Source organism: Manis javanica, chromosome 4 (genome assembly GCF_040802235.1).
Source record: "Manis javanica isolate MJ-LG chromosome 4, MJ_LKY, whole genome shotgun sequence".
NCBI classification, from domain to species: Eukaryota; Metazoa; Chordata; class Mammalia; order Pholidota; family Manidae; genus Manis; species Manis javanica.
Genome location: NC_133159.1, coordinates 17,733,936 through 17,760,800, shown reverse-complemented (window position 1 = coordinate 17,760,800; position 26,865 = coordinate 17,733,936). Strand labels below are relative to the sequence as shown.

At 39.0% G+C, this 26,865-nt stretch overlaps 2 protein-coding genes across 10 annotated transcripts; one reads left to right on the top strand and one right to left on the bottom strand.

Moving 5' to 3' along the window:
- The first annotated feature begins 1,158 nt into the window (after positions 1–1,158).
- On the top strand, positions 1,159–13,940 carry SRSF10 (serine and arginine rich splicing factor 10). Of its 9 annotated transcripts, XM_073233405.1 has the most exons (7): positions 1,159–1,362; positions 2,784–2,890; positions 6,448–6,549; positions 7,737–7,899; positions 8,135–8,188; positions 8,323–8,424; positions 11,693–13,940. In XM_073233405.1, the coding sequence occupies exons 1-7, from the start codon at positions 1,298–1,300 to the stop codon at positions 11,751–11,753; spliced, it is 654 nt and encodes a 217-aa protein (XP_073089506.1). In that variant the 5' UTR covers positions 1,159–1,297; the 3' UTR covers positions 11,754–13,940. The 9 variants fall into 9 exon arrangements, with proteins under 9 accessions (XP_073089506.1, XP_073089502.1, XP_073089504.1 ...); XM_073233401.1 differs by lacking the exon at positions 8,323–8,424 and having other exon boundaries at positions 8,138–8,188; XM_073233403.1 differs by lacking the exon at positions 8,323–8,424 and having other exon boundaries at positions 8,138–8,188; positions 11,463–13,940.
- Positions 13,941–14,973: 1,033 nt separating this feature from the next.
- On the bottom strand, positions 14,974–18,533 carry PNRC2 (proline rich nuclear receptor coactivator 2). The gene is made up of 3 exons (XM_017672384.3): positions 18,341–18,533; positions 17,238–17,442; positions 14,974–16,948 (listed from the first exon to the last, which is right to left on the bottom strand). The coding sequence occupies exon 3, from the start codon at positions 16,931–16,933 to the stop codon at positions 16,514–16,516; it is 420 nt and encodes a 139-aa protein (XP_017527873.1). The 5' UTR covers positions 16,934–16,948; positions 17,238–17,442; positions 18,341–18,533; the 3' UTR covers positions 14,974–16,513.
- Positions 18,534–26,865: the final 8,332 nt, after the last annotated feature.

Sequence of the window (26,865 nt, the reverse complement as noted above, 5' to 3'; positions counted from 1 at the left end):
ATACAAGGTAAATGACAATGGTGACTAAGATGTTAGGTTTCCGTCCCAAATGAAAGTTGAGAACCACTTCTAATTCAGGAGGGAACATCGTGGACAGGTGGAGGAAATGACCTAAGAGGATGTAGGTGAGGATCAGCTCTGGTAAAGGTGCTCCGGGACTGCGCCCGGGACGTGCAGAAAGCACTGGAGGCAGGCCCATCTTGTTATTGAAAACCCGTCCTTGTCACCAAAGTCTAATAACAAAACACAATGACAAGATTTTGAGGAAAGGTAAGGAATAGTTTATTAATGTGCCAGCAAATGAGGGGGTGGGAGTCTTGTGCTTTAAAGAACTATTGTCCTTCTGAAGCACAAGTAGTTAGGGATTTTTAGCTGGGAATTCGTGGGAGAGGCTGTGCTGTTCACCACCAGACACATAAAGTAGCACTTGCATGGGATCCAAGCAGACATTTCTTGCACCAATTCAATTGTTTTTTGTTTTTCTTATCAGCTCCTCCTCCGTTCCCCGGCAGAGGGTGTCTTGGGTTCTGCAAAATAAGCTTTCTGCATTATCTCTGACCATGAGACTCAGAAAGTAAGAACAAAAAAACCCTGCCACCTGTTAATGGTTATAGAGTTTTGAGGGCTACTTGAGATCATTTTCCAGCTAGTGTTAGTGTTGAATTTTACACCAAGGGATTTAATTCGGTTTTCCTGTTACAGTCTCATTACAAGGACTCACACCACCCTCCCTTTCAGTCAGTGCAAGAGGCTGTGAATTCTTCTCTTGCTGGTCGGTGATCTAATAACAGCCAGAGCATAACTTGGACCAGACAAGAAATCATAGGCGGTCGCTCCGAATTACAATGTTTAAAACTACGTCCAGTTAGTAAAAACTCTAAGGTTTGGTGTAGGGGTTAAACCACCTGCTTCCGGACTCGAGAGAGAAGAGGGAAAAGCAGAGAACGGCCGTTAAGGGCGGGAAAATAAAGCACAAAATAAAAAAAGAGCGGGCTCGGGGGGAGGGGAAGCGGCAGCACGAAAAGCCAATGAAAGGCTTCTGAGGCTGCCCCACGTACCGCCGCCCGCATGCGCAGGCCCACGGGGGGGGGGATCTCGCGGGAAGGAACCGTTGGCAGTCCCGGCGTGGCGCCCAGGTAGTGGGGGCGGGGAGCGGTGGAAGCGGGAGTGAAGTCTCGCGAGAAGAGGTGGTTGCTGTAGCGGAGCTCTCTGGCAGTGTGTGCCTGAGGACCCGCCGCCGGAGCTGTGGACGGTTTGGTGAGCCGTTAGTGCTTCTGCAGAGACTCACGCCGCCGTCATGTCTCGCTACCTGCGCCCCCCCAATACATCTCTGTTCGTAAGGAATGTGGCCGACGACACCAGGTATGTTCGGGAGAGGTACTGCGGCCTACGCGGGGAGGAGGCCGCAGGCGCTGGGAGGACCCGTGCGGCTCGTTGGGCCTCGGGAGGGAAAGGGCGAAGATGGCGGGTCCCGCGCTCGCTTTCGGGCCTGGACTAGGCCGCTGAGCCGACTCAACCGCCACATGGGAGCGCAGGCAGCGCCCTGGTCTCCTCAGGCTGCCGCGGGGAGCGCGGGCCGCGTGGCGGGGCTCTGGGTTCCCCTCCCCCTCCGCGGGTCGGGGCCCTGCCTCCTGCTTCCTTTCCGTGCGTCCCGTCCCCGCCGCGGCCCCCGCATGGATTTGAAGCCACGTTCTTTGGGGTGCACACCCTCTCAGCCCAGAGATTTATCGATTTATTTTTTTTAGTTTAAAAAATATTGCAGTGAAATAACGGGATCGGGGGGTGGGGTGCGTGTGGCGAAGCATTTGCTACCCTATTTTTGTTGTTGGTATTTGTGATTTTTAATATGCTGGCGATGTTTGGAGAAAGGGAATGTTGAAATTCGGGGGAAAAAAATTATTCCAGTTAAATGGTACCAACTAGTTCTTAATCATCTCCCGGAAGTACTCATCAGAGAAAGCGGGTTTAGTCTCTGGTTTGAGGACGTTGGTAACTAAATTGGGTTAATCCTAGACCATGCTTTTGTTCTCACCGATTCCTTTAATTGTTTGAACTTGCTATCAGAAGTTTTTGGAAGAGATTTTATCACAAGATGAGTTTTTTTCCATTTCGCAAATTATTACTGTACCAAAAAAAAGATTTGGTAGCCTTGTGTGATTTACGTATTTCTATCCTAAACTTTAATTAAGTAGGAAAGTAAGCAGTAGTAATTATTCCAGCTTCTAGAAAATTTTCCACTTTGTCGTTTTGACATTAAGAATACATATATTTGTGACTTTAATATTTCAAATCGTATCTACTTACTATTAAGCGTCTAACCCTGTTGCTAAAATTAAGAAGTGCTTGGTGTACTGCAGAGTACTAAAGTTGATTTGATACTGTAGAAGGCCCACAGCAATACTTTTACAACCTGATGGCTGTTATTAAAAAATGAAGGATGTGGATAAAAATTTTTATAAAGATAAATTGTGATCGGTTTAACATGTGTATGTTTTCCTGTTGTTGATGTAAATTACGAATAGATTTTACTATAAACTGCCTGATATATAAAATATTGGATCCTAGGGTTCCTTTTTCAAAAAGATACAGTGCCTGTAGGTTTTTGTGTGTTCTTAAAGTTGGTTCTTGAGACTTAGGAATCTTAGGTGTTTCAGGTCACCTCGGGAACACAGCACAGTCCCTTTCCTTAATTGAGATGTTACATGAAAGATAGCTATTTCTTATAAAGGAACCCTTTTAAAAGAGTGGACATAAAGATTGCGGGTCTTTTTATGATGTTTTAGGTCTGAAGATTTACGACGTGAATTTGGTCGTTATGGTCCTATAGTTGATGTGTATGTTCCACTTGATTTCTACACTCGCCGTCCAAGAGGATTTGCTTATGTTCAATATCCTTTCTTCAGATGGCTGATTAGTGAGGGGTGTTGAAGTTTGAAATTCAAGTTTATGTAAGAGGTAACATCTAAAAAGTAGTTTATTTTTGTCTTCTAATAAATGTTTTACATCTTCAAATTTTTGGAAATTCTCACACATTATTCTTACTATTTCTTAAAGTTAATCCAAAAATGGTAAAAAAAAAAAAAATATATTTAAATTCCCATTCATGCTGCCGAATCTCAAATCAATGATTATAATAATGTGATTGAAATTTGAATATATTCTGGTTGCTTCCACCTTTAATGTAAGTCAGAAAGTTAATATGTTCTTGTGCTTAGCAATTAAAGTTTGGTATTCTTGTTTGTTAACTGAATCGCTCAAAAACAAATTGTATAACAATGAGGTAAACTTCTTTAATATTGTCCCCTAATTTGCTGTCCTCTGTTGTTACCTCAGAGAATGTAAAGCTGTACAGTTATGGCGACCCCAAAGAGAAAGCATGAAAGAACCTTTAGAGTAGAGTTCAACACTTAAGGCAAGTAGACAAGCCAAAGACCTCTTAAGGATCAGGCTTGAAGAGAAAAGGGAGAGTTTGGGAAAAGAAAAAATAAAGCAAAGCTGGAAGAAGGACAAGCCTAATGGGAGACAAAGCCTCGCTTTTATCTACAAAAGGGGGAAAAGGTTGTTTTTCAAAGTTAAAGATAAAGCCATCTGTCATATTTGGCCAAGCATCTCATGACAAGTCCTTCTGACAAGCACTTAAAGCATTAAAGGTCAAGATGAAGTTGAATGATGGCCAAGATTAAAGGAGTCATACCTGATGTATCCTACAGAATATCTATTTTCCTCTTTTTTTTTTTTTAATGTTCTGTAAGCAGTTAATTTTCAAAATTACTCTGGTTTGGTCTAGTGACAAAACCTATAACTTGGTTTATGTGGGCCTTTGATGTGATTGTGGTCTTGTATAAATGCACTCTTAGCTTGTCAAGTTAAAGTGTACTGGGATGTAATGTTAAGTTTAAACTCAGAATAGTTTTTGTTTTGGACCGGGTGCCAGGTGGTCAGGTGCCTTAGGGTAGCGGGCAGTGCTCTTTGGATTAGCATGAGGTTCTGGGGTCAAGCCACCTCTACAGAGCCATGCCTAAAGGAGAGACAGGTGCATGCACTGGGGACTATTTAGAAATAGCTCTGGTGGTCTTGTAAGCTCAGATTCACTAGATACTTACTACCTGTTCATAGATTTTAAAGTAGCCGCTGGGGGCACACATACTCCTAACTTCTGAAGCTTAGCTCCGTGAAGCCTGCTGTTCCTGCACTGTTTTAGCACGTATGATCAGTGGCCTTGAATGGATTTCAGAAGGCCTCATTCCTGGTATGGATACCTAATCAGGATCTGTGGGAAATCGTTCCCTGACCCAGAGTTTCAGGTGACATTACTTCTTCCTCTAATGAGATCCATCACCTCCCTGCAACAACAAAGGTTTGGGCTGTGAACCTAATGCCAGGAAAAATTGTTGCTGCTTAAATTCACTGGATCTCTTGAAATTTAGCAGAGTCCTATGGGGAAATGCTGAAAGCTTCTACTGTAGAGCCAGTGATCAAGGACAGTTGGAATTGGTTGCAAAGCTCCGTTACAGAGAGGATAAAAGCTGTATTTGGCTTGGTTTTTTAAAAAATGGTAGTGATAAAGTCTACTTAAAATGTTAATATGATTTTACCCGGTTTGGGTGGTCTAGCAACCAGGATCAGCAGTTGTTTGACTCCAGTATGTGATACTTGAGACAGAAGAGTTACATCTCAGAAGCTAAAAGAAAATTACATATTTTTTATAGACAGTTTTTTGTGTGTGGTCTTAAAATAGTTAAAAAGAAATAGGTGTCAGGATATTGCAGAGACCCTGAGTACAGATTTCTCCGTAATTGGCATCAGAGTGATATTTGGCTGCCCCTGCTGTGGCACTCTCTTCTGCCTGGTCCTGTTCCCAATTAGCCTTCTCTTTCTTAACAGTAAAGTAGAACCTTGCCGTGATTCATCTAGCTCAGAATTCTGTTTTTGACCTTAGTCTCATAGGATTTGCTCTCATTAATTTTATAATTCTTGATCTAAATAAATCCTTTTAAAAGTTGTTACATTATCTCTTCAAGTCACAAAGTAGTGTGTGCATTAAGTGAATGTTCTTTTATTTTTGAGTGTAACTGCATTAACCGTGAGGGGTGTTCAGTTACAGTATTCAAGGTTCTAAACTCCCCATCAACCTTTGCCTTTTCATGTTGAAAGCCTCATGATTTAGGGCTTGGGAAGCTCTCCTTCATTAACCTATCCGTAGTAGCACGAGAAAGAGAGGGCTGGGAACCTGCTGTGGTCCATTAATTCCTTTCAGAACAAAAAACAGGAAATCTAATGAGGGAGACATTTAGTCTCTGGAATAAAAGAATATTCCTATCAGTCTTAAAAGGTAGTAGTAGGCAGTATGTCACTGAAGAAGAGGTGTGTGTTAAGCAGCTCTCAAGATCTGTATTCTCAAATTTAGGAAATAGAAATGGACAAGTTAGTGATTTTTAGAATAGAATGAAAATCCGTACCCAAACCTAACTTAGCTCCCTTTCCAAAGCTTTTATATCAAGCACTGCTCTGAGTGTGTGCTTCGTTTGCGTTAGAATGGTGGTTTAGGAAAGGAGCTAAATTTGGACATAACAACATCATAAAAGCCAAGAGTTCTCATGGTTGCTGACATAAGTGGGGGAGGATCAAAGATGATACCAGCAGTTCCTTTTTCAAGCTTATAAATATTACCTTGACATTCTCCAGTTGAAAACCAGCTCCAAGCCCACTTCCTTACAGGAAACTGTATGTTTAGTATATTGGAAAGGGCTCTCTAGTCCAGCAACTTTAGAAATGTTCTTTTTTTTTTTTTCTTGACAGCATGCTTTTACGGTCTGCCTAAGTATAATGTGCTTTTGGTATAGTGATGTCTTAAGTATTGCTTGATTTTGTCTTGCTCTCCACAATTGGCTAGCTTACAGTATCAGAAAGACAGCTACAATAAATAATTATCTTTCTAGTGTTAGGTATGTCTGAGAAAGCAATAAATTTGAGGTTAATTAATTCACTCTTGGAAGGTAAGGTATATTCTGCTTGCTTACACAAGAACTATTGGCACTTTTTTTCCTTTGAAATAAAAATATGAATTTCCTTTGAAACAACAGTTTTGGTTTTATTTTAAGAAATTTTTGTTTCAGCATACAACATAACTGACTTTTTTTGTCTTTGTAAAATTCTTAAAACTCAGGAAACTAATTTTTTGATAGGATTACTTGGTAGTTTAGCTATAACATCCTATTTCAGTGACTTTACAATGTGTAGTCACATGTGTTTTCAGATGTGTGCAGTAAGAAGTCACAAGTGATTTAATGCTGTGAAGTGTTCATAGCTTAATCAGCCAACTAGTAAGTGAGGCTGGCTGCTTTTCTAGAATAATATCAAGAGATTGTGAATTGTTCCAGACTTAGCAACTGAACTTCCATTATCAAAGTTTGCAAAACTTCCCAAGCCCCTTAACATTTAGCACATTTGAGGATGTTCGTGATGCCGAAGATGCTTTACATAATTTGGACAGAAAATGGATCTGTGGACGCCAAATTGAAATACAGTTTGCACAGGGGGATCGGAAGAGTAAGTACCCTTATGCCTAATATAAGTATAATACATCATTTTTAGACAGTGTTTTATGTTTTCTTCTTGTAAATATTTGTTTAATTTGTCTATCTGTTAAAAACCCAAAAAGGTTTTGAGAAGATAGAGTATCTTGAATACTTTGCAAAGTTCCAGGGTAGACATAAGGTAGGATATGCAGCTCAGAATGCCTGAAATATGTTTGGACTCTTCAGAAGCTAGATCAGTACTCTTAAGTTGTGGTATGTTTAATTGGAAGGGATAAAATTTGGAAAGTTTCGGGTCTCTTGAGCCATTTCTGTCTCATAAAGATCTTCAGGATGTTATTGGCCAATTATATGGGTGCAAAGCAATGGAAATGGATAGACTGGGGAAGGCTATAAAGATCGAACTTAGTATAGATTTTTTTGTATTAGTACTCAGTTTTTGTTACACAGGTATTACAATGAAGCAGGAATACAGTCTGTGGAGTCAGTGGGCCTGAGTTTGGATTCTGGCTCAGCCATGTTACTTGAGGCAGATTGAGAAATAGCTGCTGAAAAGAGGGGTAGCTCTTAGGTAGACACCAGCTGTTGGTTTTTAGTTGGGTAATGGGTTCCTGGATATTCACTATGTTTATACACATGTATGCAGAATATTTGCATTGTAGAACTGAATAACACTTTAGTAATTTTTAGGGGTGTGGGTGTGTCTAAGGCATTCAGTGTTAGCTCACTTCTGCTTGTCTTAATAGTCTCTCAGAACTATGTATTACTGCATTTTAACACTACACATTGTTCATAGGCCACCAATAGGTATTTTATTGCTGTTTCTAATGGAAACTGGTGGGATAATCCAAATTAGCATGTAGTTCAGAAGTCATAGCTCATTTGGAATCTTAAAAAATGCTTTTAGGGTATATTTTCCTAATGTTTATTATGTACTTGGCATGTTTTTGGACACAAGGTAGATGGTGAGAGGTCTTTGGGGGAAGAAATAGTTGGAAAGATTAAAGTATCATTGTTAATACAAAACACTTCTAGTAGACTTCCTTAAAAATAAATAATTTTTCAAGATTAAAATTCATAATTAACCTTGACAAAGATTGGGGATGTAAGGAAAGGGGATGCAGGAAATTTTCTGTAATTTGAGGACTGAATTAATAAGTTTTAATGTTTCTAAATATTTCTATATTGTGTATTTAATAGCTCCAAATCAAATGAAAGCCAAAGAAGGGAGGAATGTGTACAGTTCTTCACGCTATGATGATTATGACAGATACAGACGTTCTAGAAGCCGAAGTTATGAAAGAAGGAGATCAAGAAGCCGGTCCTTTGATTACAACTACAGAAGATCTTACAGTCCTAGAAAGTAAGTGCAATATGCAGCACAGTGATCTGCCAGAAAAGATTTATGTTTGTTAGCATTGAATTTTTTTTTTACCTTCTTGTATACTTTTAATTGTATACAGTGTATACTTCATTGAGACTAGAAGTATTTCAGTGCATCGTTTAAAAAGTTTTATGGTTCAGTTCTTTTAATTGAAACTTTAAAAGACTGTAAATAGACATTTGTCACTGTTTGCTTTTTTTGATGTACTTTTTAGCAGTAGACCGACTGGAAGACCGCGGCGTAGCAGAAGCCATTCCGACAATGATAGGTAAATAACTTTGCTTTGCAAAAGACTTATACATTTTTTCAATTTCAGAGTGAACTTTTGCTCTAAAAATAACAAATTTGATTAATATAGAATCTAATTTTTACTCTAATTGTATCTCTCCTCTGTTTTGAAAGATTCAAACACCGAAATCGATCTTTTTCAAGATCTAAATCCAATTCAAGATCACGGTCCAAGTCCCAGCCCAAGAAAGAAATGAAGGCTAAATCACGTTCTAGGTCTGCTTCTCACACCAAAACTAGAGGCACCTCTAAAACAGATTCCAAAACACATTATAAGTCTGGCTCAAGATATGAAAAGGAATCAAGGAAAAAAGAACCACCTAGATCCAAATCTCAGTCAAGATCACAGTCTAGGTCTAGGTCAAAATCTAGATCAAGGTCTTGGACTAGTCCTAAGTCCAGTGGCCACTGATAGTATAAACCATGATATTTTTAGGCATGTATCATTCATTTACTCATAGTTTGTTTTACTTAAATTATCAGGAATACAATGTTGCAATGATGCTTAAAAAAACACTTGTCAGTTTTCCCTGTACCGGGCAATGGTTATAATTAAAATGATATGCTGTTGAGAAGCCACTCTTAAGAGTCCAGTTTGTTTAATGTTATGGGCAGCTACCAATTTGTAGTGTCTCTGTATATTTTTGTAAAGATTCTCATTTTTTTATGCTTGAAGTATTGGTGAAAAGATGTTGGTTGACCATAATTTGCAACATTGTCTTATTAAAATAAACTTTCATATCCATATTTGGTAGAACTTGTTAACCTAGAAATGTAGCTTGCTAAGATAGAATGATACAAAAGTGAAGTTGCAGCCACAGTACAACACTGATCAGACACATTTAGGGTCAGGGTGGACCTTTTTGTCTTGTTAAGATGTCTAGGCCCATGATAATAGTTAATTTATGACACGGTGTGATATAGTTCTTTTGTTAACCCCATTGTTGCTGGGAATGATGCCAGCTGGGTTAAGAAAGTAGCATTTTCAGGGAGATTGAGTTTCTCATGAAACATGGAGCCTTCACTGCTTTTTTCTGGTTTCTTTGAAGATTTGGAACATACAGACATCAAGAAATAATTTTGAGGAGAAAAGAATGCTCTTATGTAGTTATTTTTAAACTTTAAGGAGTACTGTTAACCATAATAGTGCATAGTTTTCTTACCGCTGTTAAAAGCAAGTCAATTGTTTCAAAGTAGGTTTTGTTTGTGCACAGTGTAAAAGAACTGAATTTTGATGCTAATAACACTTCTGATGTGCATTTGCATCAAAATTTGCCTACCTCTTATGAAGGAGGCTTGTTCTTCACACTTCAGTTTATTTAATCTGAGGCAAGTTGAAAGATAACACTCCCATTCTAGGTGATTCTGTGGTGCCATGAAATTTAAAATAATTTTGGAAAAAATTGATTTTGAGTGAGAGTCAGATCTCTTGAGTTTTTGGTTATCACTAGTACCTGGCAGTACCTGACTAAAAATGAGAGAACAAAACCCTAACCATTTATAACTTATAGCCTTTTTCTGAGAGAGCTTTTGGGAGATGATGAAGGTGACTTGACATGTCCAGTCTCATTTCAGACTAAAAGCTAGCATCTTTAAGAAAATTTAAGATTGCTTGCTTACAGGTATAAATAAGTAAGAAACATTGTAGAGAAACAATTCCTTTTAGAGGATTACTTTCAGTTTTGGTTTTAGTAATCTAGGCCTTTCCTGTAAAGAACAAAAGATGGTTTTTAAATACTGTTTGTGGAATGTGTTTAAGGATTGATTCTAGAACCTTTGTATATTTAATAGTATTTCTAACTTTCATTTCTTTACTGTTTGCAGTTAATGTTCATGTTCTGCTATGCAATCATTTATATGCACGTTTCTTTAATTTTTTAGATTTTCCTGGATGTATAGTTTAAACAAAAAGTCTATTTAAAACTGTAGCAGTAGTTTGCAGTTCTAGTAAAGAGGAAAGTTGTGGGGTTAAACTTTGTATTTCCTTTCTTATAGAAGCTTCTAAAAAGGTATTTTTATATGTTCTTTTTAACAAATATTGTGTACAACCTTTAAAACATCAATGTTTGGATCAAAACAAGACCCAGCTTATTTTCTGCTTGCTGTAAATTAAGCAAACATGCTATAATAAAAACAAAATGAAGGAAATAATGATTAACTGGAATTATTATAGTTTTGAATGAGATTCTAAAATAACAATGGGAATAGTCCTTTGTAGATGTAGGTATATTTTTAATCAGTGTTGCACTAGGCACAACTAACTCTTACTTTGGAAGTGGTAGAACTTGACAGAAAAGTATACCTATTTACATAGTACTTTAAAATTCCTTATGTAAAGTCAAAGTTGTTTCATGATTGCTTATGAAGCCACTTGGGTTAAATAACGTAGAAGATATTGGCAGTGTTAAGATACGTATTGAAATGAAATTTGAGTCAGTTAATTGTAAATTTATATTTTCATTATTGGATGGATGAGTAATTCTGCTCTTCCCTGTCCTAAACTAGATCCTTTGGGTCTTAGTTTATGGCATGATTTTAAATATTTTTGCATTGAATGTTGGTGAGCAGTTAAGTGATAACCACTTTAGGAAACTGGTTTAGGTGTTCTGTGGTTAGGATCCTAGGTACTTAATAATAACAATTATAGCCAATACTTACTGTTTATGATGTGCCAGACCCTGTTCTAAAAGCATTGTGTTAACTCGCTCTTCATAAAACCTTGTGAGAAAGATTTATTATCCCCACATGACAGATAAAGAAATTGAGGCACAAAGAAAAAGCTGTGAAAGGCCCATCCACTATATGAGCCTGGGCTTGGTCCATAGATGATTTCTTTTTTATGGGCTATAGTTTGAGAGGAATAGATTGAGATAGCCCATCAAAATTGTTCTCAGTCTCTGTAGGATTAGAAGACCTGATGTTTTTCATTGTTTACTTGTGTCACTTATTTCTAGATTCAGACTATTTTCTTGAGAACCTTACATGTTATTTGTAAAGTGACATGCCTAACAGAGCTTCAAAAGATCTAACTATATTATAATTGAACCCATGATAGTTAGGATCCTGCTGATACTTGATGAGGATCCTTACATAGTGCTTTAATTTTGGGTACATCGTTGAGTTCCACAATTGAGTACCTACTGTGTGTCTGGCACTGTGCTCAATATTCAGGTAGATCATATCAAGATTCAAGGGCTGACACTTCACCTCTAACTGTTAATTAAGATCTCTCTGCATTTTTTTTTTTTTTGAAGCCAAGTAAGCAAGAAGAAAAATGACAGATAATGCTTCAGTGAGAAAGGGAAGGTTCTACATAGAATATGAGCTGTTAAGTTACAACCCAGGGAAAAGACCTGGGAACTATTGTACTATTCTCTTGAAAATTTGGCCCAGTAAGCTGCATCCAGTTCAACTAACAAAATCCTGTATACCACAGAGAAGAATAAAGAAAACCAAACTGACAAACATCCTTCTTTTATTTAAGACCAAACTGCAGCTGGAATACCCAGTACAGTTCTGCTTACTACACTTCAAGAAAGATCTGAGAAAGCGGAAAAAGAACCAAAGAAGGGCAGTTCAAGCGACCAAAGGGTGGGTGGAAGGTGCTGCAGTATGAATACTGTACGAATATTTTGACTCTGGTCTGAAAAGATAAAAGAATGTTATCGAAACTACATGGAATAATTGAAGTCCCTTCAAGTTTGAAAGTAAGCATTTTAGGACAAATAAAAGGAAATTCAACTTTGTACTTGTGGAAACTAATCCCTAAATCTGAATAGATTTATATTGATTCATGGGTAACAGGTCCATAATAAATCATTGGAAACTAGGATGTCTGAATATCAAGGAAGACAGCCATAGTCTTACAGTGCCTCTATTGGTCTGTCTCAAACTGAATTGGGTGAGAAAAGGTATGGTCCAGTATAAACTTTTTCTTGATATCTCTTAAAAGTTGGTTCCATTTTGCTATTGGCAAATCTTCCCTTTGTTTATTACAGTGCCAGTGTTTTCTGCTTAATGGTTTGCTTTGTTGGCATCTGAGTTTATTGTATGCCTTGTGCAGTTTACATCTTCCTTAACACTTTCCCAGGTAAATTCCAATTATAATACTTGACATCCAGTAAGAGGGTCCATCTCTTCTCACCTCTTTCCTGGTCAGTAGCAAACATTTACTAAGCCCTTAACTATGGGCAAAATTGGACTGGGTAAATTGGGGAGAAAATTAGATAAAATTCACTTAATTAATGTCTACTGAGCACAATCTAGTGAATCATTACAGTATGGCCTCGTTTTGTTAGAGGTGTATTATTCGTAACTATTTTACACCGTTCATATAATGTGATTATAAAGCCCAATACACCATATCAAAGATAATTTTGTGGTTATCTGCCATTTAAACGTATCCAGTATTTGTTTGCATCTCAGTACAATGAAAAAATGACTTGTTTAAATCTGTAATAAATGATTTATTGTGCAGTGGCTGTAATATACTAGTTATATTAAATTGTTAATTCTGCCTCCTCAAACACATACTAGGAAGTAATCCCCAAAATAAGCATTTAACTTTGTGTTAGATATAAAGGAGACTCTGGGTGCTATAATTAGATTCTTTTGAGGCAGACAGCTTGTTATCCCAACTGATTTAGTATGTTCTGTAATTGAGAAAATGTTCACCAAGTTATACTTTTTAGTGATTTACATGTACATTTTATAGGGGACATGTTCTGTGTATAGTGAATAAATAACTTTTATAGTATCACAAAATGTTTTGGATTCCTTAGTTCATCAGGTTATAAAGCGTTTACCTGTACATTGATTCCATCACATATTTTTGTCTTATTTCTGCCTTATATATAAAACTTCTAATTTAAGCATACTCATTTAAAAATACAGAAGTGTTTAAGCCTTTATAAAGATTTGAAATATAGAACATAACATAACTAAGGGATATATAGAACAGATATTCTTGCCTGTTTTCATTTTTTTCAAATTTTCCCAAGATCACACAGTAAGTGGCAGATCCTAGAGTCCATGGTTCTTCATTTGGTTCATCTATATTACTGGTTGCTTTTTTTTTAATAGGGGAGTTTTTGACGCTATCTAGAGTTCACTTAGAGGGAAGAGTAAATCAATTTGTAAAAATAGATTCAATTACAAAAACCTTTTGTTACTAATCCAAGTTCTCACACAGCTGTTGTGACTCAGACTCTTTCCAGCTTGGCTTTCCCAGTTTTCAACCTGTGTTGTATTCTGGCCATATTCTCATTTACAAAAATCCTGAGATATTTTTAAATGGTGAGGCTGTGACTTGAGACAGCGTAGTGGTAGCCCAGAGTAATCCAGTAGTGGTCTACTAACAGGTCTATCAAAAAATCCCAGGAGTAAACTGTTCTCATTGATACATGATGTATGCAACCTATTTGTCTTGAACTATTGAAATCTATAAAGCAAAGCTAGTTGCTGAGGAAAAGTTGCCTTGGCCCTGTCCTCCAAGGGTGTTGCTTATGTTTATTATGCTGGGTTTGTGTGTATTCCTAGCAGTTGTTTCATCCCTGTAATTAAAGTTGGGATTCTTATTTGGAATAAAAAGCAAGGCATGTACATGTTTTATTGATAATTGACAGAGTAGTTTGTAAAGAAATAAAAGGCCTTTTGTCTTTTTTTGTAGATGACACCTTTGAATGCTAGACAGTGAAATAAACGTCTCTGGTATTTTCGTTTTGTTTCAGTAATTCAGCTCTGCCTTAAGATTTCTGATTGGGTAGGCTCTTCTCATGTGTAAGGTTTTAGAGATGTGCTTGTTTTACAAACTGCCTGTGAGAATGCAATTAAAGAAACAGAAAACTTACCCAAAAGCCTTCGGTTTTTTTCCACCTTGTGCTTGCTTTTGGGAATCAGAGAACACTAGAATTTAAGTGCAAGGATAGGTTATGGACTCATTCCATTTTATACACTATCAAAAAGGACAAATTTAATCAACTTTTAAGGCTCACATTATGGCCAACGTCAGCCCTACTGCATAGATTGAGTGGTTCTCTGTAGCAACCTGCGTTCTCCCAATATGATTTGAGAGAGAATGTCCCTATAGACCAACCACAGCTTTATTTGTACCTTCTAAGGTATGAGCTGTTGCTACAACCATTAACCTACATGTTACCCTTGGCTATTAAAATTGTTTATAGTTAAAAGCCTTTTGTATTACCACTGCCAATTCTCTGAGCACTTAGGTCAGTTCCCAAGCCAAAAACCTAATATATGCTGTATTTAAATGCACAGATCAAAAACAGATGCCTGGGCTGAGAACTTGTTCAATCTAGTAAAATTCCAGTAAAGAATTTGGCAACCCCTAACATCATTTCACAGAAATTACACTGGGAATATAAATATCAGACATTGACTTCCTCTAAATTTTTCCTAGTTTGCATGAGAATACAAGCCTTGCCCTACTAGTGTGTAACTTAAAAAGTTTTTAGTGTTCCTTTTTACAGAATTTGGTAATTTTTCTTGTAAACCCAAATCACCTTAAAATGTAGAGAAAAAGGGGAGAGAATAATTACATCTGCTTTACTCAAAAGTGGTAAATAAGGGGGTCACAAGTAGTTGCTTCAATCATATAGCTGAACTAACCAAATGTCTTCATCAATCAGTAAATTGGTTGCCTCTTAAAACCAAAAGTCCTATCGTATTTCAGTGGGGTTAATTAAATGCATTTTAAGAAAAAATTAGGCAGTCACAACAATCTTCTATAAAATAAAAACAAGCCACTGGGGAGAAAACAGTTTAATTTCATGCTTCAAATTCATGTCATATTCAGTACCATATAAACGTCTTTAGGACATCATTTAACTTGGGCAATAGTTGAATTTGGACAAATACAACTTAGCCATTTTACTTAGGAATAATGAAAACTGCTAAATTAGAAAATAGGGCTCTTACAATCAAATTTTAAACTGACGCCCCCACAAACACACTTACTTACTATTGGGTTAGTTGCAGCATTTATCTTTAAGGTAGGCAAAACATGTTATCAAGGTATTATGCAGGAAATTGCATCTTTTGCATAAGTGATCCCCTAGGTTGTACTTTACTGGTGACCAAAAAGAAAACTAGCTGGCATCATACATAAACTACACTCTGTTATATAGGGTGCCAAAACTGTTCAAAAAATGAGTCTTCTAAGGTTTGAGGGACCCTTTTATAGTTAAATCTTTGGGCTTAAAGAAAAAGTAGTCCCATACTGCATTTCACATCTCTTAAAAATAGGAAGTGTTTTTAGCAGCTTAAAACCTTTTCAATTACATAAAACCTATTACACTAGGATTTACTTTGAAATATACTTTTACGACCAGATTACATACATACATACACTGAGCCTTGAGCACAAGGACAAACTTTAAAAACATTATTTTGGACCTTCAAAAATTAGGCCATAGTATAAAAGAGTCCATGTCTTACATTCAGCAAATTCATACTAAAATAATTCTATTTTTATAGGATAAATGCCAACAAAACTTTACATATGCTACAAGTTTATTACATATATTTACATGGCTCTTTGTTTCCTAAGTACTTTGATCTTTCACATTATACAGCTCCCCACTTTAAGCGAGCTTTGCAGGGATCATCTGAGGCCAGATCACTGTCAGAATAGCTTATGCAGTGCTTTTAATACAAAAATGTATTTTGAAAGCTATTCTGTGACCACCAAATACTGTTTCTATAGAAAATGGTTTTGGTGCATTTGCTGGCATAGATCTATACACTCCATGTAAGAAATAGGGTTGCTGGGGTATACTTTCTCATTCCAAAAAGCCCCCAGTGCCCTATCCACATTCACCACCCTACTAAGTTTACTAAAATGCAACTATTAAGAAAAATTCACATTTTTTGGCAGTGCATCAGGTTGGTAGCATATTATAGGTTGGTAGCATAAACTTTCAAATATGCAACTAGTTTTCAATCCCTGTATGTCTTAACTGGATGCTTAGGATCAGATTCACTAGCTTTCAACAAGTCTACTGATCCATGAATGACAATCTTGAATTAGTATTTTCCCACAAGCAACAGAAGTTGACTCCTTTACCATTCAGAGTCCTTCAACTGAGAACACTTAATACCAAGTACAATTATCAGTAATTTACTTAAGTTGCACTGATACTAATATTACATCATAGTACACACACATGAAACAAGTTTATATTTTCTATATTATTTTAGTTTTACACAGATTAATTCCATTGTGAATTTGGTCTGAAACTGACACCTGCCTTAAATAGAACTAAATTTAAACAATTAGCACTTTATTTTATACCTGTACTTTAAGTAAGGTTTTAAGTTGAAATGTCATTATTTCCTTATCAGAAGGATTAAAGGAAACAGGAACCCAGTGGCTTGGTGGCTTAGGAAGAACACTTGGCGACGGTGGCTCACTAAATTTGGCTCCAGCATAGTTCTGGTTAGTTTGAGACTTAAAAAGTAAGCTAGGACTTGATAAGCTAGAGCTCCAATTTTGATTATTTGGAAAATTTTTGTTCTTCCCCCCATTTTGCATGGCCTGCCATGCAGCTGCTGAAGAGTTATACGTATGTCCCCTTTCTTTTTTCTTATGAACAATCTTCATCTGGGAATTCTGGTCCTTGGTCTTCGGTCTACTAAGCTGTTGTTGGTTCTTACTAATATTTCTAGATTGAGGGGCTGGAATGTTATACCTCTCTCCACCACCCATCTTCAGCTTTGTCACCTGTAAGTGAACGGAAAGAAAGCACTGTGAATCTCAGTAAGTTCAAAATGTTAAGCTTCTGTTAAGTCCAATTTGTAACTCCAGAAATCTCGGTAAGACTCAAAAATATACTATCCGGCTGCTTTTAACTTCATTGTATGTTCTCACTTCAATATATACACAGCTTTTACTGTGTTCCTAAGAAAAATTACCCACAAATCTGAATAACCATCTATTTAAAAATAATAACTGGTTTAAGATAAGTCCATAAAATGTTTGCCCCTGTATTACAACATGCACTTTTTTATACCTTTCAGTCTGCTTTGCAGATCGCAGGATTTCCAGTACCTGTCCTCTTCCTTGCTGCCAAGCCCAGGATAATAGATGTTGCTTTCTGACGGATCCTTTCCTTTGTCTCAATACAGAAGTTTTCATGGGCCGATCTGCTGAGTTCAGCCTAGGAGCTGAGGCCAACATCTGAGTCTCCTCAGCACACAAGTTTGAGAGAAGTCCAGCTAGAAAGTAGATTACTTCATTATTTTAATTCAAAAACACGGAAGTCATCGTTTATATTTACTACAGAAAAAGCTTAAGAATGGCTACCTCTGAACTAGAAGGCCGAAGATATGTCTCTGAAGATGGCTTTCTTTGACCTTGTAACTGTCATCCTCTAAGAACTCTTATTAGCCTTGATCCAAGAACTAGGGGATTTGATGACAGGGGTCTTGCAAGTCCCGCAACAATTATTTTTCTTGGGATCCTTCAGAGTCTCACGGATTATGTGACCAAAATGTCAAACTAGGGAAGCACTAACTTTTACAGCCATGTCAAAAAAGTGGTTTAAAATTAGTTTTCTAAAGAGGCCATGTTTTAAAGTCCCACGAGTATTTTCCAGTCTTTTGGCACATTCCGTATCGGTTTTCAAAGCCGCCTCTCCTAACATGTCTACGTCATGCAGAGTACCTCCTTTACTAATGAACTCTCGACTCCTCCCCATTTTAAAGTTTTCAAAGCCTAACAATTTCCTAATTTCAAAGCCTAAGCCAATTTCCCATCTTAAATATATAAAAACGCCTCCCTACAGCGAGCATTAAACTTTCAAGACTTCATTGTTACTCCAAGTAAACAAACATAGTAAACCCTGTTCTTTTCGAAAGAAATCTGAGAGAGCCTTCCACACTACTTTAACAGCCCTAAATAAATTACGAGTTCCTGGACCTTGAGTCATTCACAACGCGAGTCCGGGAAGTTCAGCTCTTCTCACGAGGCCTGGCCTCCGACTAGCGCCATCCTTCTCGAGCCCGGCCCGCAGCCCGGCGCGCCCCACCCCGGTTCCCGATCTCGCCTCCTTCCCCCAACAATGGGAAGCGCGGCCGCCAACATGGCCGCGCCCGCGGCGGCGCCGCCACTCACCGACTTCGAGCTCGAGACTACAGCGGCGGCGGCTCCGGCTCTGCGTCGAGGCCCCCCTCCCTTTCCAGGGAGAGACGAGGCACGCCACGAACAAGGCCCGCGAGCACCGATGAACCAGCTGCTGACCACCTCCGTTCCGGACCCACCTCCTCCTCCTGCCTCTACCGACAAAATGGAGGCGGCAGCGAGCGCAGGAGCGGGGCCGGGAGGCGCAGCGGCCAATCAAAACACGCTGACACGCAGCCCGGCCAATGATACACGGGCCACCGCCTGTTGCTGGGGCCCAACGGGGGCGACGGAGGGGAGGTTGTTGCCGAGGGTTTGAAAACCTCCCGGAAAGAAGCCTGTCGGGAACGGCACCTGCGGGCCCAGTCGCATCCCCTCCGCGGACTTTTCCAAGACGCCCGTCCTGCGGCTCCCGGTACCCCAGGGCGCGGCTGACTGCCCACCACCGGCGCTGCGAGCACCAGCACCTCGCCGCGACTCCCGGGGTCTGGAACCGCGGCGTCCCCGACACCCCGGGCGCCTGGGAAGGGGCTTGGGCTCCGGGGCAGCAGCCTCCACCTCGGCGCCCAGGCTCCCGGGTCCCGTGGCCCATAGGTCCCGGGTGGTGTAACCCCTGTAGGGAATTACTGAAGGAAAGGGACATTTGATTCTACGGGTTAAGTTCACTGAGCCTTGTAACCAATTTATTACAGATGGCAGATAGTCAGCCAAGTTGCCTTCTGGCCTCGGCCCCTGCCCGCTTTGCCCCTGACCCTCCTTGGTCACGGGACCTCCTTCGCAGCTGCCAAAAGCTTGCGGTTGCCTTGCGGTTTCCTACTGTCCTCTCCACCCTCGGCCTTGAAATTCTTCAGAAATTGCCTCCCCTGTGAAGGCATTTCCAACACACGCGCGGATTAAATCCGTTCCTCCTTTCTGTCCCCACTGGTCCGTGGCTTCAGTTAGAGCCCTTTATCATGCTTTAATTACTTACAACTGTCCACCCAGCCCCCTTACCCCACCCAATACACCTCGAGGGACAAGGCCAGGTTTTATTTTTCTGAGCACAGTGCCTCGCACATTATGAGTGCACAAGAAGTTTGAGAGAACAGGGGCTCCCTTAGTTCCCTTTCTGCCCAATTTGTATGTGAAAGGGGGAGAAAAGACGTGGTTAAGCTGGTAATGCCAGCAAGCCGCAAGAAAGAGGAAAAGGGCAATTTTGGAGTGAATGGAGAAGCCACCTAAAGTGTTTTAAGAGATAAGAGAACACCAGTTTCCATGAACACATGAACATTTTCATTACTGGAGTTACATATACTTAGAGGTTTCCCATAATTCGTTTTTTATTTCTTTCTTCAGTTTTTTGCTACCATCATCCCCCACCCCTATGTTCTTCTATCCATGGACCTTAAGTTTTCTTAAGAAAACTACTGAAGCAACTGCATTTTAAAAGAGCAATTTTTAATCAAATTAATTTCGTAAAATGTGTAGGAGAGAGATTTTTGAACATGGGGTTTTCTGATGCTAATCATATACTCAAATAACATGTACATAGTATCTTAACTATGCTTACTGAAAGTAATCTGTTTCCTAAAAATTCAAGAAGATGGCTCAGACATCTAGCCAGATAATAACCAGGCTGTATTTAATGGGTTCACGATTTTGACTTCCAAAAAGATCTATCCAATATATTTTTTAATACAACGGCTTATAAAGTGAACACTCTGAGCATTTTTTTTCTAATTCTTTATTTTTCAACATCCTAGTATCTAATTCATTCCCGCTATACTCCCAACCCTCCCTCTTTTTTTCTCTACCCTCCACAGATCTGACTGTTATTCAAAAACAAAAACACTTCGTTGGCCCAAATTGTAATACAGAATTCCCTTGCCCTCTATCTCTCATTTGCATAAACAAGCAAGTAATGTATTAGATACTTACAAATGCACACAATGTATTGGATGCTGACTCTGCCTCCCCCTGCCCTGTGCTAAATTGTTTTGCTTACATCGTTTGATTTAATTTTCACAAATTGTGGAGTAGCTGCTGTTTTGATCTCCACTGTACAGATGAAGAATCTGAGATTCAGACTGTTGAAAGCCAACAGCCAAAGCCACTCTAACCCTGCAGAGCCCAGACTCTTTATGTTCCTTGCAGCATCGGTGTCTGAGTCACCTCTGTGTCCTCTACAGTGCCTGAAAGGTGCTTTGCCCAGAGCGGACACCGACTGGGCTGCGGCAGGATGAAGCCTCCATCCTGCTCTCTGGCTGAACCAGTGCCTCTGAGTCAGGCTGCCCTCAGGAGTGTGCTGTTAAAGCCCTCACCATGTCCCAGACTCCAGCAGCCTTTCAAATAGCTCCAGCCTAATCCGTCATTAGTATTTACCAAGGGTACACAACCGCTCAGGAGAGCAGGATTTAAAATCATAACCTGTTCAGAAGATCTGACACAGCCTCTGCTTGTCTCTTGTTGGTCTTTAAAGTCAGTGCCACCAACACAATCCAATTAGTGGTTCTCAGTTCAAATAGGAAAACGTTGATGCAGCAACAGCTCTCAGGATGTAGATCAGCCACCAATGCTAGGAGCCAAATGCATAATAAATACTGGGTGGTTAATACAAACATTTATTTAATTAAGATTTATCTGGTGCTTTCTTTGAAGGAGGCACTCTGCCAAGCCCTGGGGGTACAACAGTGAATGAGCTTCCTTCCATCCCACCCCTAAAAGAACTCAAAAGCTGTTCCCTTTACTGTTTATCAGAAAAGAAAGCTGGCGTCTGAAGAGGTTCATTTCCTCTGTTCTTCTCCTGAGAGTCAAGGGCAGACAATGCCCATTGTAAACACCAAAATCCACGTACTCACATCACTAAAGAATGCAGGTTACAGATATTGTACCAGGACCCTGTGAAGTGGAGGGGTAAAGAAAGGGATTCCCACTTTTGCTGAAATCCTTTCCCAGGAGGATCTATTTTAAATTACGTATCACTGGGAGCCAGAATCAGCACAGTCTGTTGTATAAACACTACCTACTTAATCTGTAATTACAAGTAGGTCAAAAAGGTGTTTCTGAAAGTCCAGCTTTGGAGAACTGGCTACAAGTGGATGCTTAATGTATTATTTTAGACCCCTGAGTGCCAGAGCAGTTGAGGCAATCACCCACGTCTGCCAAATCTTTGGAACAAGTCTCTAGTCTGACTGACTGGCTTTCAGGCTGGATATTTACCACCCAGTGTGTCTGCCTCAAAAGAGGCTGGCTGGGTTATTTTTCTTCCTCAAGCTCACCTACGAATTCAGACGACTTTGAATGTTTGCAGGTCTGTCAGCTGATGGCTTATTTCAGTTAGGAGAAGCAAGTTCTTGGAACCTGCTGCAAGAAAAAAGTAGAAAACACCCACTTAATACTTTGAGGTGCCTTAGGGCTCTGATCTTGTTGCCAAACTAGTATCAAAACACACACCCCTCTACCGTGAATTTGTTTCCTGGGGAAGCATCTGCTGCGTGCTCCCCAGTAGCTCACACATTCCCAAGCAGTTGCAAATGAGTTCTCAGCCATTACAGCCATTTCGGTCTAATTACTAAATGGGGCACAGGAAGTCAATGCTAACCTCCCACACTTCCTGTGACTCTGACCTAGGGGTTCTCAACACCCAGGACCTTTAAGGGATTCTGATGAATGGACTCCAACCCCAGAATCAGACTCTTGAGGATGGATGCTTGGAGGTTTCGATTCCAGCTGAAGGAAAGCAGAATATGCCTCTCCCAAATGTGCCACTTAGGCATAAAGATTATTTTGAGCTAAAGGCACTTGAAAAACAGCAGGAGCAAGAAGGGCATTCTGATCATCCCTGATCCTCTTTTCTTCCTGAAAAAAGGAGACAAGACTCCCAGGTGAAATATGTCCTCCTTATACCAGGAGGATGGTGAGGGGAGGAAGGTGAAGCTCAAAGAATTCTATACAGTCCTTGTCAAAATAACTTTAGCTTCCCCATGTGTTTTAGTTACATGTCCACAATTGTATCTCTTTATTCAACCTGGTATAAAAACATTGAGGTTTTGCCACTTTTTTGAGTCTTTATTTCCTTATGTAGGCTTCTATGTTACTTAAAATTTACATTAAATAAATTCTAATGCTTTTCTCCTGTTAATCTGTATTAAATCAATTTCATTGGCGAGGCTCAACTGAGGACTCTAAGAGGGTGGAGATGAGGTTTTGTTTCCCCTGCACTGTTCACTCCAGTGTCTCCGGCTAAGAATTACTGCTCTGAGTTTTTCTAAGGGCACTCCCCTGAGGTGGGAGTGTGTGTATGAATATGGTCTTTGTCCTCTGTCATCTTCAAAGATGGTGAGCACATCAAACAACTGAAAAAAAGTGAGAAACAAGTTCCTGAACACCCAGAAGTATTTAGATTTGCTTTGTTGAAGTGTTCATCGCACAGGTGGACTCTCACGCTCCACCTTCAGGCTCCTGGCCAGTCTGCTGATCCAAGCTGTCTATTTCTTGGCTCATTCCACGGTCTGAGCTCACAGACCGTGCAGGTCTGAGCAGGCCAGAAGCTGTGTGAACAGAGAGCTGGGCAGCAACCTTGTCAAGAATAACCAAAGTAGGCTCAGACTTCTTAGAGTTCAAAGAGGAAATCTAAGGCACCCACCACTCACTGGACAAAATGAGCAGAGCCTTCTAATATGACCATGACAATACCTGTCTCCCAACTATCACACTCGTGGCACAAAGCAGAGAGACAATCCTCAACTCAGATATCATGGAAGTCTCTAACAAGAATTAAATGAGATACGAAATCACTCAAACTCCCACATGTTTGCTCCACTTGACAATCTCTGAATTCCTGGAGACACATTTGCTCATCACTCTCTGCATTGTATTGTATTGTATTGTAACACCTCTCATTTTTAACATATTCTAAACCTACACTGTCAAAGTGCCTTCACAATTCATCATCTACCTCAATCTCAGCATTAGCTCTATAGGACACATATCGTCACCATTCTACAGATGAAGAAACTGAGTCTCAGAGAGACTTATTCAAGTCTGCAACAAAGCTCTTCTATCTTGAACATTTTTATTGTAGCTTGACATGTTACCTAAGTCACATGTATTAACTGTAGAAAAGAAAGATAAACAAAAACTAAAATAAAAATTACTCAACATCTTACCTCCCAGAGATAACCACTGTTAAATTAAGCTTCCGAAGGTATGTTCTTCCAGTCTTTTTTCTGTACTAAAAGGCAATATGGAGTGATAAAAGCACAGACTCCAAAACCTGTTCAGAGTCAAATTTCAGCTCTGTGCTTTACTGGCAAATGATGGCAGGCCTTTAACCTCTGTGCTTGTTTTCACATCTGTAAAATGGAAATAATAACAATATCTAACAGTTAGCATAAGGATTAAATAAAGTCAACATTGTTGAAGTACTTAGAACAATGCCTAGCACATAGAAAGCTATCCATTACTGAACTTTTTTTTTAAAGATAGTAATAACTGATATATATTCTTTTTTAGCTGACTTTTTTCACTTTTTAAACTCTATATATTGTGAACACGTTTCTATGGATATATGCATACCTACATCATTGTTATGTTATGACCATATGTCATGAATTTCACCAGCCCCTATTGTTGTGTTTTCAATTTTTTTGCTATTATATGCTGAACTGAATATCCTTATAGATAAATCTTCATTTCCTTAAATGAATTTCCTTTCAGTAAGTTCATAGTGGTGGCATGTTTAGGGTAAATATATATAAAACTGTTGATTTATGAGCCTACCATCAGAGTAAAAGTCAAGTCTCAGTCTTCTGGCTTAAGGATACTATTCTTTCTCCTTGTTCTTAATAGCTGCTTCTCTGACATTGGACCTGTCAGAGGAGTTGATGAATTTATGTAGCAGTCAAAAGAATTTTAAAAGTCTTTTAAAGATCACATGTTATAATATGGCCCAAAATTTTAAGAAATACGCCTATGGGACAGCTCTTTCTTCAGGGGAACATGTTGCTAATGAGTTCTACCTATTCATCCCAGTTGACAGTCTCTATAGCTGTTAATTTGCCAGTGAATGAGCCACAAACATATCTGGAATTTTTCCATTTACTCAAGCAGGCCAATGTTTGTCCTCTGGCTGACTGCGCAGGTTTGTGACTCAAGCTTCCATGGCTCAAGAGCCTGTGTTTTGCCATAGTAGAAAAAAAAAAAATGCAGATTGACGTAGTTTTAAAAGATGAGTAAAGCTGTGTGGCGTAGTTGATTCCATAGAATGACTCCCGCTCTGGGAAACAGCAGGCACCAAGAGAATCTCCATTAAACTCGCAGCTTCTAAGGAATGGGGAGGTGAAGTAATTTACCCCAATACAATCTGATCTCTTAACATCAGTTCACCAGGGTTGAATTTTTATACCCTCTCCTTGCCTTTAACTGACGTATCTTTATTTCGTTCTGTTACCATGTAGGATTCAAAGGTATGATCTTTTGTATATTCCCAATGTACTCCTCATTAGATAATAGCGGTATGTATTGAGCACTTTACTGTGAGCAAGACACTATCAAGTAATCTATATGCATTATCTTATTTCATTCTCATCACAACCCTCCTGAGGTCAATAGTAGTATTATCCCCACTTAACAGATGAAGAAACTGAGGCACAGGGAGATAAGTTAAATAATTTCCCCAAAATCATACACAGAGAATTCAAACCTGAGTCAGTGCAATACCAAAACCTCTGCTCTTAGCCATCTACTATACTGGTATAGTCTGAAGGGTCCATATTCTTAGGAAGGAAGTCAGTATAAAATTTGAATTGAGTTTTAAAAGGGAGGACACTCTACCCAACAGGAACAGCATACACAGCCTTCCCAAGTGCATATGGGACATTATCCAGAAAAGGCTGTGATTTAGGTCACAAATTAAGTCTCAGTAGATTTTAAAATATAGATATCATTCATTCAAAGTACGTGCTTCAACACATTGGGATGATATTAGAAATCAAAAACAGAAGAAAAACTGAAAAACTAACAAAATTGTGGGAATTAAACAACAACCTTTTGAGCAACAAATGGGTCAAAAACTGTATCACAAGGAAAATTAGAAAACACTTTGAGATGAATTAAAATGAAAGCATATCATGCCGACACATTGGATGCAATGAAAGCAGTACTTAAAGGAGAAATTTATAGGTATAACTACATCAGAAAATAAGAAAGATCTCAAGTCAACGACTTAGCTTTACAACTTAAGGAACCAGAAGATGAAAAACAAACTAAACTCAGCTAGAAGAAGAAAATAAATACTAAAGTTTAGAGTAAAGATAAATGAATAGAGAGTAGTAAAGAAGATCCAAGGCCTCCAATGAAACCAAAGCTGGTTCTTTGAACAGATCAATAAAATTGACAAACCTGTAACTAGATTGACTAAGAAAAAAAAAAGAGCAGCTGCTGATTACTAAAATCAGGAATGAAAAGTGGAACATTACTACCAATTCTACAAAATAAAGATTATATGCAATGGAATATTATTCAGCCATAAGAAGAAAATAAATCCTACCATTTGCAACAACATGGATGGAGCTAGAGGGCATTATGCTCAGTGAAATAAGCCAGGTGGAGAAAGACAAGTACCAAATGATTTCACTCATCTGTGGAGCATAAGAACAAAGCAAAAACTGAAGGAACAAAACAGCAGCAGAATCACAGAAACCATGAATGGACTAACAGTTACCAAAGGAAAAGGGACTGGGGAGGGTGGGTGGGAAGGGAGGGAGAAGGAGATTAAGGGGCATTATGATTAGCACACATAATGTAGGAGGTGGGGCATGGGGAAGGCAGTATAGCAGAGAGAAGACAAGTAGTGACCCTATAGCATCTTACTATGCTGATGGACAGTGACTGTAATGGGGTATGTGATGAGGACTTGATAATGGAAGAATCTAGTAACCACAATGTTGTTCATGTGATTGTATATTAATGATACCAAAAAAAAAAGACTATATGAGTGTACCAAAAAAATTGTATGCCAACAAACTGGATAACTAAATGAAAAAATGCCCAGAGACACAAAACCTATCAACAGTTAAATCATGAAGAAATAGAAAATCTGAATAGACCCATAACTAGTAAGAAGTTTGAATCAGTAATGAGATACATCCTGGCAAAGAAAGCCCTCAGCCTAATGACTTCACTGAATGAATTCTACCAACATTTTAAGAACCAATGCCAATCCTTCTCAAACTTTCCCAAAAAATTGAAGAGGAGGGAACACTACCCAACTCATTGTATAACTCCCTGATACCAAAGAAAGATAAGGACACTACCAGAAAACTACAGACCATGTCCCTATGAATATGAGTACAAAAATTCCCAAGCTAATACTATCAAGCTGAATTCAACAGCATGCAAAGTGAGACTGATTCCTGGAACGCAAAGATAGTTCAACATGCATAGATTGATCAACATAATACAAAACATTAGCAGAATAAAGGGGGAAAAAATATGATCATCTCAACTGGTGCAGAAAAGCCCAGAGCAAACATCATACT